This window comes from Parasteatoda tepidariorum, chromosome 4 (genome assembly GCF_982258835.1).
Source record: "Parasteatoda tepidariorum strain Cologne lab strain chromosome 4, Ptep-v5.0, whole genome shotgun sequence".
In the NCBI taxonomy this organism is placed as follows: domain Eukaryota; kingdom Metazoa; phylum Arthropoda; class Arachnida; order Araneae; family Theridiidae; genus Parasteatoda; species Parasteatoda tepidariorum.
Genome location: NC_141758.1, coordinates 34,059,764 through 34,074,767, shown reverse-complemented (window position 1 = coordinate 34,074,767; position 15,004 = coordinate 34,059,764). Strand labels below are relative to the sequence as shown.

At 30.3% G+C, this 15,004-nt stretch overlaps 2 protein-coding genes across 2 annotated transcripts in view; both read left to right on the top strand.

Annotated features, from left to right (window-relative positions):
• LOC107437101 (prolyl 4-hydroxylase subunit alpha-1) overlaps positions 1-8,392 on the top strand; it is a 51,260-nt gene extending 42,868 nt beyond the window's left edge. The window contains exons 9-14 of the mRNA XM_071182125.2: positions 92-162; positions 813-966; positions 1,851-1,913; positions 3,708-3,776; positions 6,288-6,384; positions 7,839-8,392. Coding sequence (XP_071038226.2) covers positions 92-162; positions 813-966; positions 1,851-1,913; positions 3,708-3,776; positions 6,288-6,384; positions 7,839-7,909 — 525 coding nt within the window. The 3' untranslated portion in view covers positions 7,910-8,392. The remainder of the gene's footprint in view (positions 1-91; positions 163-812; positions 967-1,850; positions 1,914-3,707; positions 3,777-6,287; positions 6,385-7,838) is intronic.
• A 3,774-nt stretch (positions 8,393-12,166) lies between these two features.
• LOC107445316 (prolyl 4-hydroxylase subunit alpha-1) overlaps positions 12,167-15,004 on the top strand; it is an 80,709-nt gene continuing 77,871 nt past the window's right edge. The window contains exon 1 of the mRNA XM_087160900.1: positions 12,167-12,308. The gene's annotated coding sequence lies outside the window, so the exon portion shown is untranslated. The remainder of the gene's footprint in view (positions 12,309-15,004) is intronic.

Sequence of the window (15,004 nt, the reverse complement as noted above, 5' to 3'; positions counted from 1 at the left end):
AGCTCAAAATTGCGAAATGACCGCAATTTGTTTCCGTAATAACTTTTGAAATGTGTTTCCGTAATATTGAAAACTGATTATATTTTTTCAGTTAACCAGAGCTAGTGTTTTCGGAGGAACAAATGGAGAAGGGAACTATGCAACCTACAGAATAAGCAAGAGGTTCGTAAATATATTTGAATATCATATATTTGAATAAATCTTTGTACAAAAAAATAAAAAAATAGTTTGAATTATGGTTAGAAAAAATATCAAAAATAAATACCAATTACAGGCACAGTCTTAAATTAATAAGCCCAACGGTCAAAATCATTTTAAATCAAACTTTTACAACCAAATATAAAATTTTAAAACATTAATTAGCTACCACTTTAAATATAAAAATTACATTTGTCAGCATATTCAATTTTATAACCGGATAAGATCAGTCGACCAAATTCTGAATCAACTACTTTAAATGTTCTATCCCGTAGGCAAAGAAGAGCCAGGATGAAGCTTTGGTACAAGGTAAATGGCAAGTAACAAAAAGACAATTGCACGGTAGAGTAGGTAAATGGTTAATTTCAATAATAATAGTTTGAGGAGGCAGTTAATTTTAAGTATATTCGGTGACTTGGTTCGTGGAGCCTTTAGCTGCAAATATGCATTTATACTATCTCGTAGAGGTAACTATAGTATTAATGGTATGGGTATTAATATTGTACAAGTTTTAAACATGATTTCATATGTATCAAAAATAGTTTCCCGTGTCTACTTAAACAATTTACTGATTTTTTTTTTTTTAAAACTAACTTTTTTTAAAAATATTATAGCACTTGGTTGCAAGACTATCAATCAAGGGACATTCCAAAAATCAACCAAAGAGTTGAAGATATTACCGGATTAGGCACTACGTTTGCAGAACCTTTGCATGTGATAAATTACGGTATTGGAGGTCACTATGCACCACATTTCGATTTTGCTTTTGTGAGTATAAACTTATTGCTCAATATTAATTAAAATGTGATGAAGCAGTAAAAAACACATAATTATGTTCGTGTCAGATAGAAAGAACAATTTACATTAATTCAGTAAAAATACATGCTTGAAAAGGCGGGAATTAAAATTTGAAGAATACATTTAAAGTCATTTTACAGAAAATTTCACGACAAAACAAGATGAAATATGATTGCCAAATATTTCGATCCACGAGCAAAAGAGTTAAAATTTGATTATAGCTATAATCAAATATTATTTTTGGTAATTAAATAAAGGCATTCATACGCTTCGGATTTCTTCATAAAATTAATAAACTGTTATTGATTTTAATGATGCTAATACAGCGCTGTGCGAATTGCAGTAAATTTATAAGTCTAATTTAAATAGTGCAAGTTTTATTGCGTGCAATTTATTCAAGAATGTGCTATCTTCTAACGTTAATGAGATTTTTTAATGCGTTTTGTCATGGATATCCCTAAATTGGCACATTAATGTTTGATTTCGTCATCTTTTCATCAAATTTTAATCAAATTCTCAATTAGTATTTTTTTGATAAAGCACTTGCCCCTTATTCAAATTTCTCAGTAAATTTTCGTGCCAATTACAAATTGCTATTTTTATTTCCTGAAATATTTTTTATGGCTTGCAGCAATCTTGTTGAAAGTACCTTTAATGGAAATGCCACCAATGAATGTGTTTGTTGCATGGGCATGAAGAAGTTCTTCCAAAAAGATCAGAAATTTAGCAGGCCCGAATGGTTTAAGGGTCCAAAACTGAAATTAACTTTATTTCCCAATTGCAGGGAAGCAAAGCCTTATGATTATTGGAACAATTTTACAAATCTTTGATTTTTTTTAAAATATTTTTTATAGCCTAATTCTTCAGTTACATTTCTGCCTGAACAAGGAAATCGATTGGCCACATGGATATTTTATGTAAGTTCTTAGTTATTAAACTTTTTCGTTATTTTCATGTGTTATAACTGTTCACAACTAAATAAAATCAATTGCAAAATGAAATGCAAAAAATATTTTATAATGGTAATAATAAGAACACTATTTTTATAGCGGCAAGTAAATAGGTTGTCTGAGAAAAGTAATCCATATTGCATTATGATGCTATTTATAGCGTTTAAGTTCGACATACGACATATTTAGGATAAAATTGATGCAACTTATTTCGAATAGCGAAAACACCACTCTCTCTTTCAAGCAAGTTATTTACATGACCATTACCGGAAACAATATATATATATATATATATATATATATATATATATATATATATATATATATATATATATATATATATATATATATATATATATATATATATATATATATATATATATATATATATATATATATATATATATATATATATATATATATATATATATATATATATATATATATATATATATGTATATATATATTGTTTCCGGTAATGGTGCTATTTACAGTCTTTTCAAGAATCCCTCTAATGAAGTGAGACTTTCACCAATAAGTAAAAAACATTCTAACTTGCATTGGCAATCCACCCCAAGCAATGAATAGAGCTGTATGTCTTTATTATTATTATTATGGCTTCGAATGCAGCAAGCGTGAAATAAACGAAAAAATTTTGCCTGAGAGAAGATATACAAATAGATCTAAATCGGCGTTAACAAGAAAAGTATTAACATATAAAAGTGAGCATTTAAAGAAAATCATCAGTGAAAAATATAAGTTAACTTTTATAAAAGCAACGGGAGTATATGATAGATCCTTCCTTTCTTTCTTCAGGGGTGAGAATAATCGGATGCGGCTTGCATCAGCAGGTCCTCACAACAAAGGAGGAAATCAAGACTGTTGATGGCCTGTAGTCGATGAGGGTGAGCATCGGGCATGGCCGTTAATCGAAAAAAAGACGCTGCTCGGTAACTGGTTAAGGCTAATTTTACTCCTGAGCTTCTCCTCCGATCATTGCTTTAGATCCAGGGCTGTAAACGTTCTACGCTTTTTAAGAGAATTTCTTCTAGTAGTAGCTAAATTTATAGCTTAATGAATTATTTTTGGTCTTGTAAATTTGATTTAAAGTTATACTTCACAGCACAAGTTGCGAATGATTCAAAAGTTCGTATAAAGCGCCACTTTGAACCAGCTCTCGGGTGGTAAGACCTTTAAAATGTTGCCAAAATTACCAAATATTCTTAAAGGTTTTTCATTGTCTACCACTCTGTTTAACACAGGGCTGCCAACTTTCCACGCTTTTTGTAAAAATTTACTCTAGCGGTACCTACGTTTAATGTTTTACTGTATTATTTTTATTCACTTGAACTTACTTTCCACACCATTACACATAAATAATTTTAAAGTTCATATGCAAGGCCGCTTAAAATGAGCTCTACCCTGGTGAAAAGTTTAAAATATTAGAAAAAGTACCAAAAGGTCTGAAAGTTTTGGTTTTTAAATGTCTACCACTCTATGAAATAATTTGCCAAAAGTTGGAAGGCCTGCGATATTTTTCAAAAAACCAATCATTTGACAGAGCCCTGGGATCGCCCGATGTTAAGTACATAATTTTTTTTGGCTATCGATTTAGTCATGAAAATGGTCTTAAATCTTTAAAGTCAATCTTTCAAATGTCAGAAATAACAATAATCGATGCTATGTATGCGTCCACATGTTAATAAAAATCATAAATTTTATTCATTTTAAACTAGTTGTTTTTTTCCGTAAATTTAATAGTTAACTGACGTTGCGGCAGGCGGATCAACGGTTTTTCCTACGCTTGGAGTGGAAGTGAAGCCAGTAAAGGTAAATTTTATTTTCTCTCTTCTCTCTGCATTTTTAAAATGCACCTATGAAATCAAACATTGATTATGAAATTACTTTAACTGCAGACAGTATTTGCAAAAATTAAAGTAATGCCTATATTTTCTGGTTAGATTTTCACCTTGTTTGCTAATAAAAAAAGAAATTATCATACATAAATACTCTAGTCAATATTGTAAAAAATCAATGAAGATAAAACTAAATATATGCCCTTCACAAAAGCTGGCTATAAAGAAACACAGTTAGAAATTGGAGCAAACAAATTCGAAGCCGTTGATAGCTTCACCTATTTGGGTTCTAAGATTAACAACAAAAACGACACTACACAAGAAATACACACGAGAATCACGATGGCCAATAAGTGTTTTTATGGTCTAAGAAAATATCTTAAGTCAAGCCTAATAAAAAGAAAAACATAAGTGTTACTCTATAAATGTCTTATACGATCAGTACTTACATACGCATGTGAGACCTGGACAATGACACGTGGAGATGAAAATATGATAGCTAGATTTGAGAGAAAAATACTGCGAAGCATTTTTGGTGGAATAAGTAAAAACGGTACCTGGTTTAGAAGATCAAACACGGCACTTTACAAAGCATATAAAGAGCCTGATGTCATTAAATTTATCAAAATTCAAGGGATTAAATGGGCAGGCCACATTATAAGAATGGAGGATAGCAGGACAACCAAAAACGTTTTCTGTGCAAGGCCAACAGGTACAAGAAAAAGAGGACAACCAAACCTAAGATTTTTAGACTGCCTTGAAAAGGACCTACAAATTATAAAGATAATAAACTGGAGAACCTCGGCTAAGGGAAGAATGTCTTGGCATAGGCTTGTTGAGAAGGCCTAGGCCCATCTTGGGCTGTCGTACCAATGAGAAGAAGAAGAATATTGTAAAAATTACAACTCTTCTACATACTCTATATATACTCCACTGTCTATACTCTACTCATTGTCCTAAAAACAACACACAACATGCTCTATTACATTGGGTGTCCTTAAAACACGTATTCACCTTGTTAATTTGAAAACGGTAGCGGTTATGTTCGTGAAAGAGATGACTAAGAATTGTAAATTGACTACGCTCTACAAGATAAGACCGATTAAAGCAAAATGGTGGAGAACTGTATCAAATGCTCTCTTATTGATAACGAGCCGAGGTGGAAAATAGGAATTAAATTGTGGAAATTCTTTGATTTAGTACGCATAGGCATTGTGTTACCATTACTGTAGAAAGTTTTTAAAGCATGCATTTGTTTATAAGTTTTTTTAAAGTCAAAAATTCTATTCATTATAGGTTGGTGATATTCTATAACAATTTAATTTATTCCACTACCTATATCGTATCATTTTCAAAATAAAAACGCTAACTTAACAGTTTCTTAGCAGGAGTGCTCTGTTGGCGCAGTTAGTGAAACCTGGTGAGTAGTGAGGTCGATCCTGGGTGCGGAGGGAACAACCAGCATGCATGTACAGTAAGGAGCAAAGCACATTAAATCTTAGAGAGAAGTACCAAATCAAACGTGTTTTTTTTCCGGCAAGTGCTGAACTTTTGTTCCTCTCTTCGGAAGATGCTGGATTCGTTTATGGGGTGGGCTACTTTCACGTATCACACAAGAGAAAACAACACAAAGCGATAGAAACATCCATGCCGTGAACGAGATTCGAACCCGTAACCATTAGTTTCGCAATCAGGAACGCTGATCGCTCTGCCACCTGCTCTGCCCAGATCAAACGTTGTCCATGGTGTCTGGATAGGGTCAAAGCTAAAAGGTATTTTTACCATGCCCGTTTAAAGCTATATCCCTGGAAAACGAGGCTAGGTGATTATCCCTGGTTGGATGATATGTTTATTACCAGGTAGCACTGTAAGTATTTTCCACTGACTGTGCATTTACACTTTACATCAACTGAATTTCAAAGCAGTGCTGAGTCAAGGAATTGAGCATTCGCCATCCCAACCGGGTGAACCAGGTTCGAATTCAAGCGAAGGCTGGTTGATCCGAATTCCACATTGCATACATGCACGTGAGGTCCTTTGATACTCAGTAAAGTTTAAATATTATTTATTACTAACTGTACACCCGTTCTTCAGATGAAAGAAAAAATAAATCAATTTATGTGTACTAAACAACGCTACGAAATCATCCACGAAACTAAAAGGCAAACACCGACGCAATTGAAGAGTTAAGTAAGAGAACCAGGCAAGTAACATCTTTAAGGGTATAATCAGTGAGGGGATCAGTGAGAAAGTGGCATGAAGTGGTTTAATCAATATGGTGGTTGAATCAATACGACTTTTATTTTCAAATTATGCAGTTGTAAATGAAATCTGACGAAGAATTATTAGTCTCCTCTCCCAATAAATAGGTATGTTCGGGGATCACTTTTTTTCTTCATACCCCTATTATAGACCCGATGCAGTCCGAAGCAAGCTCGTATCTCTTGGCTTAAAATAACGAAATGATTTCTTATAATTATTTCAGGGATCAGCAGCATTTTGGTACAATGTATACGAAGATGGTACTGTTGATGAAAATACAAGACATGCAGCTTGCCCAGTATTAGCCGGATCTAAATGGGGTAATACATTAAATATGCACATTCAATATTTCTTTTATCTGAAAAGTATAAATTTTAGAATTTATTTTTATGCAGTTATTATAAATATGCATATTTTTTCAATTCCTACACAACTTAAAAATCACAATTGAATATTGCCCTCTATGTTGACCCAAAATTTTCGAAGCGCTTTTTAAGTTATAGATCTTTAGTGAAACCCGAACGGCTAATGATGTTTCCTATTACCTAAATAACTAATAATCTAGAAAAGTTGTAAAGTTTCTATAATTGTTTTTCATTATATGTAGTTTAAACGTTCAAAAGACTTTTGAAGTTCAAGTTAAATATAACTTCAAAGCAATGTTTGTTTGTTTTTAATGTTATTGTTGAATTTTTTTGAAAATAATTTATATTTTCTTGAACTTCCTAGAAGAGCAAAATTCTGGAAATAATATTACTTGAGCTAAGTTTATATCTAAGGAAAGGAGCATCTGAAAGTGTATCTTCAAAGCTGAATATATCCTATGACGGCAAATTCACCATGTGTTTTTCGACATCTTCTAAAAGTATAAGCTGGTAGCAATGTAAAGAACTTTTCAATAATTTAAATGTCGACGTTAAAGTCAAAATGGAAGCCTTCAATAATCAAGTTAAAAATAGTAATATGTATAATTAAAATATTTATAGCAGAGAATAGTTTTGTTTATCCAGTTTTAAAAAATTATCAATAAATATTAATTGATATAATTATAAAAAGGCTCATAGCAATCTAAAATCTAAGTAAAATAATAAAATACATTTAAAAACAGGAAAAGGGGATCCTACTATGATAAACAAAGTAGAGGGATTAATTGACATAATTTTGTTTATTAAAATGTTTATTAATATGTTTAATTATAAATAGGTGATTTTACGGGTAGTCTAAAAAAAGTACAGAGACAAAAAGTGCTGGATAAGACTACATTAGAAAATATTGCACTGGAAGAAAACACCGTAAAAAAGCACCTCGTTATTGTATGAAACTTACAATTGAATTGATTCTAGCAATTTAGTTATAATTTAATATAATTAATTGTTTACTCGAATGCATTCTAATGTAATCAATTTTGCTCAATGTTATAGCTACAAATGTATTTGGTATAAACAAATTAAGAATTTGATTTTTAAATCTTGGAAATTTTCAATTTTTGTCTTTGAAAAAAATATATTTTGCCAAATACAATCAAGAGCACGCAACATTTTGCCAAAAATTCTGCATCTAATCATCCATTGACAACTCTTTTGAAAAGTTCTATAAATTAACAAGAAAAAGTATTAATGAAGAGGAAATAAATGAATAAAAAGTTATGAATTTCGAACAAAATTCTCATAATTTGTACATTGGTATGCTCAATTACATATCATTCAAATATTAAAGAATGTCTTTATTAATTCATTTTAACTAAACTGTTTTATTAATCTTGTGTAATTTCCAGTTGCCAATAAATGGATTCATGAATATGGAAATGAATTTAACAGACCTTGTGGTTTAAGTCCATACATGTAATTGTTTTCATCATTTAAACGACGTTTATCTTCATTTTTGTTCAACGACTACAAGAAGACATGAACTTCAAGACATGCTCTGAGCTCAACAGATTTTGCTGAGTTACTGAAGATTGGTAAATTTTTTATCTCGCACCTTTCGCATCTAAGAACTATAAAAGTAATTCAACGGTGTTTTTAATTCGATATGAAAAATACAATCTGTTTACAAACACAAGTTGTTGTTTTTTTTTTTTTTTTTTTTGGAGTACTAAGCTCGAAATATTACTTAGTCATAAATCCATTCTAAAAGGGTGGCGACAATCTAGATAAAAACGATAAAACTAGTAACTAAACTATTTCTTCATCAATTTATTTCTCGTTGAGGTAATAATAGTTTAATTTCTTTAATTCACCTCTGCTTAGTTCAAAATAAAAACTATATAGTTGCAAATTGAATTATCATTGATTAGTTATATAATAGAATTAAAGTAAAAAGCAAAAACAAGTCAGTCAAAATAGACATACAAATATATAAATTTCGATTTTTGATTTTTTTTCCTCATCATAATTTTGATTCTGCGTTAATGCATTTATGACTCACCCGTTCCGAGTACATACCCTCCAACTTATGAGGATTTTGAAAATAATTCTTTCTAGTGGTAGCGAACCAAAGTAGAAATTTTTAAAGCAAATGGATCTCTCATAAGACCTTTATCAGAACTTAAGAATCTAGCCATATGGCCTGCACTCTTATAAGTAATAGTGGACAAGTTACGCTAAAATTAATTTACTTTAAATATTAAGACATTAATTTTGCTACCGTCTGAAAAGAAGATTTCTGAAACTACGGAAATTCCGTAGCAGTTAGAGGGTATGCGAGTAGGTAAAATATATAAAATGGAGTCAGATTGACTTTATGTTAATGTTAAAAAATGTTATTTATGTTTATGTTAAAAATATAAATTATTGATATAGTGTTGGAAAAGGACGTTTATTAGAAAGAGCAAAACAAATTTCTCACAATATAACAAGCATTTAAAAATGATGAAAAAAATATATAATCAATAACAATTTAAAAAAACAAACAATTTTATTAATGAGTTTTAACTACTGTTATTTTTGCTGCAAATATCTGATCTGAGAATCGAATTACAAAACAACGCATGAAGCATGACGTTTACACATAAACTTTCTGCATTTCTCGCACTTCAGAAAATAGTTGGGGAGATATCAGACCACACTTACAAAAATTAGACAACAAAAGTACAAACTTTTATATTGATTCAATGTAAAAAAAAATTTCTTTCTGCACTAAATGTTTTGGAAGAATTTACATGAATGGCAGAAATATGGGCGCAATTTGGTTGAAACTTTTAGAAATTGTGTCTTTTTTAAGCAAACAAAATTGGCATTGACCAGAACAAGCATAGAAAGTTAAAAGCTCTTTTCCTGTTTTAGTAGCGCTATAATTTAAAAATTGCTGAAAAAAAACTGGAAAAGAGTTACTAACTACCACTCTTCATTTTGGTCAATCCGAAATTTGCATCATTAAAAATTTACACCATTTCTAAAATTTTCAAGCATGATCTTTCAAATTATGCCAACAGTTTTGCCATATAAAAACTTCTAAAACATTTACTTCTAAAAGAAAGATTGTTCACAAAGAGTTAGCAGGGCTACCAACTTGCAATGCTTTTTGTAAAAATTTATTCTAGTGGTAACTAAGTTCCTGTTTTAATGTGTTATTTTTTGATTATTTGAATGGATTAGAATCTGTATTCAACACCAGTCTAAGTCTAGATATTTCGCGGTAAAGCTTTTACAATTTTTGCAGACCTGTCGAAAATTCTATAAGCATTGGTTTTTAAATGTCTATCACTCTATAAAATATTTTGCAAAAAGCGTAGTAGATGGAACGCCTGGATTAGTATAGAAGTATTCTCATATTTTCCCCAGTACTTCGTTTCTCTGGAAGGCTTGCGCATAGACACACACACACACAAATTAAAAATAATTCATTAAAACAAACAAATTACTTAAACTTGACAAGGCCTGACTACTACGCTTTTTGTAAAATATTTTATAAAGTGGTAGATGTTTAAGAACCAAAGCTTTCAGAAACTTTGGCAACATTTTAAATGCTCCACCACTAAACAACTGTAAAAAAGCGGCATTGCGCATGAACTTTTAAATCATTTATAACTAGTGGTATGGAAAATAAGATTAAATGAATAAAAAATAATACGTTAATTTAGCTACCACTGAAATAAATTTTTACAAAAAGGGTAGAAAATTGGCAGTCATGAGCTTAATGAAGCGTATGTAGTCAACAAAATAATAAAGGAGACCTTTTTTTCAAGAAATTTCTTTGAAAAGAACTTTAGTATGCTACTTTAAAATATAAAAGACTTACGAAATATCTCATCCTTAGTGCTCCAGAGGTTTAAAATGAAGAATAATATGATAATTCATTCTATTGCAATAAAATGTCGTAATATAGTTTGTGAAATTACTTTTTGTAAAGAAATGATAATAAACTCATTTTTCATATGTGTAATCTCTTTTATTAGCAAACAATGTGCATTTTGGATGTATGTTTCATTGGAACTTTAACCCTTTAATACCTAACATTATTATAAAAGGGTGGTTCTACTTTTCATATAAAAAGAAAAGTCGCAGTAAGACATCATCCTTACTATGATTTATTTCAAGTTTAATCTACCATGAGATATTTTTTTTTATATAAGCATAAGTATTTTGGTCTGAAACTTAATAAACATTACTCGTTTAAACTTATAGTGTTAGGTAATAGAAATGTTTGTGTGATATAGAAAATATGTTCATGTACTATCACTTTTTCACGTGGGTGTTTTTATATGAAAACCACTTATAGTGGCTTGGTCTCCTTGGTTTAAATAACACGTTTTTGAAAAAAAAGGAAAAATGTTCACTCATTTTGAATTAAAATAAGGTAATGCCAGAAATTATATCTAGCTTACTAACGTAAGAATGTGGTAGAAAAGTAATTAATTTTTCTTTATTTTCTATAATTACATTGAAGAAAATTTTCTTATTTCATTTAAATAAGTACATTATTTTACCTGCGAGGATTTCGAATCTGAAATTTGTGTCATTCGGAAAACGGCAGAATTTTTTTTTATAATGATATGTTTTGTTAAACTTAAATTCTGTCTGAAAGTCCAAGTTTATAAAGAACGTATGCATAAGCACTTGTCTGATCCATCGAAAGTAGCTCTTTACACAAAAAACATATGACCTTAACTTATCGCATCATAAACTGAGATTTATTATAGCATTCTTCCTACTACTTCCTGCGGAGCAGCGAAGTAGGGACAATCAGTTTTCACTTAAGTAAAATTTAGAATGTTCACGAATCTATTAATAACTTGCTCAAAAACTGTAGTTTGCGGAGAGAAACCATTTTCACATCTGAAATCAGCGACGTTAAAAGTAAAATCCGTTCAAAAATCTCGTACAACAGAAAGAAATTACACCGCAGTGTTATTCTTTATTTAGCAAATTTGATTAGAAATAATTTGCAACACCACTGAAGGCGTCATAGACGGTATTTGTAGAAAAGTTCTCTTTCATTTATCAGCTAACTTGAATGAGAATCTGAAGTGCTTCAATTTGACGATACTTTCACAAAATAGAATGTCATTTCATAATTTCTTAAATATCTATTTTTTAAACTAACTTTTAAAAAAAAATTTGCTGTCATATGGCATTAATGGGATTTACATTTAAAATAATCTTAATAATTCGAAATACATATTTTTCTTTTACCTTACAATTCTAAATTTTTTTCATCATTAGGAAATTAATTATTAAACAATATTTTTTATACAAGTTCCACAATATAATATATGTTTTTGAGATAAGAATTCATAACTTTTTTTGAAAGAATTATTGTCATTTAACGAATCATTTTGAAGACATGAGAAGAAATATGATGCACTAAAATAACGTTAGAGTAACAAAACTTAGCGATTATTAAACTATAAAAGAAGATAGATTGAAAAAAAAACTTCGTCTTTCCTTCCTATTCGGGTGGGGGGGGGGGGGTGAAAAATCTGAGTTTGATCCGATTTAATCCGAATAATTCATCAGAAATTTTTTTTTGTTGTAAAAATAAGTATATTCCACAACGGTTACAGTTCCAAAATCTTGTCAGCAATAAAATTCTATTTAAACAAATATTATCGACTGAATAAACCTCATAAAACACAAAACCATTAATTTTCTTCCTTGCGGTGTATTTCTACTGTCTAAAATGGAAATGCTGTGACGATTTTTGAAAAATACATTGTGAACCTTAACTCATCAGTATTGGTTTCCTCGATTCTTTACTTACCAAGACTTAATAATTCCAAGTTTCTCACTCAAAAACACTAAAGGTATGTGAAAAGCACTTTTTTGTCATTTTAGTGCTGAATTAGGTTGTTAATGTATAGCTAAATTCATTTATTTGCCGTCGACAGTATCTGTAACACGTGGTTTATTTCTGAAGAAGTTATATTATTAATTTACATCCACGAAATGTATGCGTTCTTCGTTCATCTCCATCCATCATTGTGGTAATAGAATTACGGCCAACTTTTAGCAAATTTCTGTAAGAATTTATTTATTGATTGATTTTAACGCAGCTGAACTTCCCTCCGATTGTGCACGTGTTCTGAATGAGCTCATGTGATGATGTTCTTATCACAATTACCATCTTCCACCTGCTCCGGGATGACATTCCTTCAGAATAGAATACTGTGCCTCCCCAATTTATCTATTATTGTAATTCATTTTCCTTTTTGACTCACTTATTTGATATGACTAATTTAACTTAATAATATTTTTAAAAATTTTTTTTTACTTTCAATTTAACCTTACTAATGCATACCAGCCAACTTTTACGCATTTGGCGTAAAATTTTATTTTAATATTTAAAGTGGTAGTAAATATATACTATTTTTTCTTTTATTAACTTAATTTTTAAATGATTTTGTTCACCACTATTTTTTAAAAAATTACGCATATAGATAAGTATGTGTTACTATCATGGTTGTTCTGCCTTGTAAATAGCTGTACATATTTCTTTTATTTTATTCTCGCTTATTGTATTATCTCTCTTTTATTATCGTATTATTGTATTGTATTAACCCCATGTATCCAACTGAGATTTATATTACCACACCCCCCCCCCTGCTTTTGAGCTTAGGCTCACCATTTAAATTTTATTCACTGCGACGAATGAGTTAGGGCCCCTTCGGGGCCGACACTTAGGTAAAGACTTGACATAGGCATAGGCATGGTTGTTCTGCTAAAGATATTTAAAATACAACGTATTTTTTAGATTACAATTGAAATTTTAATCCCATTTTACTACCTCTGGGAAAAATCATAATGGAAAGGATCAAAGGTTGGCAGGTATGCTAATGCCATATGTGTTTTCGTTGTCTGACTTTATGTTGGTGTTGTCCTGTCCTTCTTTTTTCACTTTTAATTAACAACGAACATTATCACCATTTCTAAAATCTTCAAGCATGTTCTTTCAAATTGTGCCAAATGTTTTGCCATATAAAATCTTCGAAACTATTTATCTCTAAAAGACTGTTCTAAAAGACTGTAAAAGGCAATTCTGCCAACTTTCAACGCTTCCCGTAAAAATTTATTCTAGTGGTAACTAAGTTCATGTTTTAATGTATTATTTTTTATTTAGTTGAATGGAATAGAATCTGTATTCAACATCAGTCTAAATCTAGATATTTCGTGGTGAAGTTTTTAACATTTCTGCAAAACTGTTGAAAATTCTGAAAGCTTTGGTTTTTAAATGTCTACCACTCTATAAAATATTTCGCAAAAAGCATAGCAGTTGGCAGACCTGGGTTAGTATAGAAGTATTTCCCTCCCCTGTACTTCGTTTCTCTGGAGGGCTTGCGCATAGACAAATTAATTGCGTATGAACTTTTAAATCATTTATAGCTAGTTGTACTGAAAATAAGTTTAAATGAATAAAAAATAATACATTAACTTATCTACCACTGAAATAAATTTTTACATAAAGCGTAGATAATTGACTTGAAGCGTAGATAACTAAACTTAATGAAGCTTACATAGTAGACAAAATTATACAGGAAGCTTTTTTCCGAAAAATTCAATGAAAAGGACTTAAGTTTACTACTTTTAAATGTAAAAGATCTACAAAATATTAAACTGGCATCAAATTTACTCATCCGTACTGCTCCAGAGGTTTAACACACAAGAATAACAATTCACTGTAAGAAAATTTATCACGGCGATGAAGCAATTCAATATAAAAATTGCATCCGTTAAAAACAATTGGGAGTTATGGATTTTTATTATTCGCGGAAAAAAACTAAAAAATGAAATTTATTGTTACCAGTTTTTACTCCGGTGCGCTGCCAAGATGAGACAATCTAGCGTGACCCACCGCTGGGTCACCCCAGCGTGAACGTGTTAAAATGAAGAATAATTTGATAATTAATTCTTTTACAATAAAATGCCGTAGTAAAGTTTGTGATATTAGTTTTAGTAAAGAAATGATAATAAACTCATTTTTCATATTTGTAAACTCTTTTATTAGCAAACAATGTGCATGTTTCTTTGGAACTTTAACCCTTTAATGCCTAACATTTTTATAAGAGTGTGGTTCTTCTTTTCAAATAAAAAGAAAAGTCACAGTACGACATCATCATTACTATGATTTATTTCAAGTTTAATCTAGCATGGGATATTTTTTTTTATATAAACGTAAGTATTTTGGTCTGAAACTTAATAAACATTGCTCGTTTAAACTTATAGTGTTAGGTAATAGAAATGTTTGCGTGATATGGAAAATATGTTCATGTACTATTACTTTTTCACGTAGGTGTTTTCATATGAAAACCACTTTCAAAAAAACCACTTGGTCTTCTTAGTTTAAAAATCAAAAAAATGGTCACTCATTTTGACTTCAAGTGAAACAATGCCAGAAATGATACCTAGCTTACTAACGTAAAAATGTGGTTGAAACATAATTAATTATTTTTGTTTCATTTAAACAAGTACCTTATTTTACCGAATTATGTGTAGGGATTTCGAA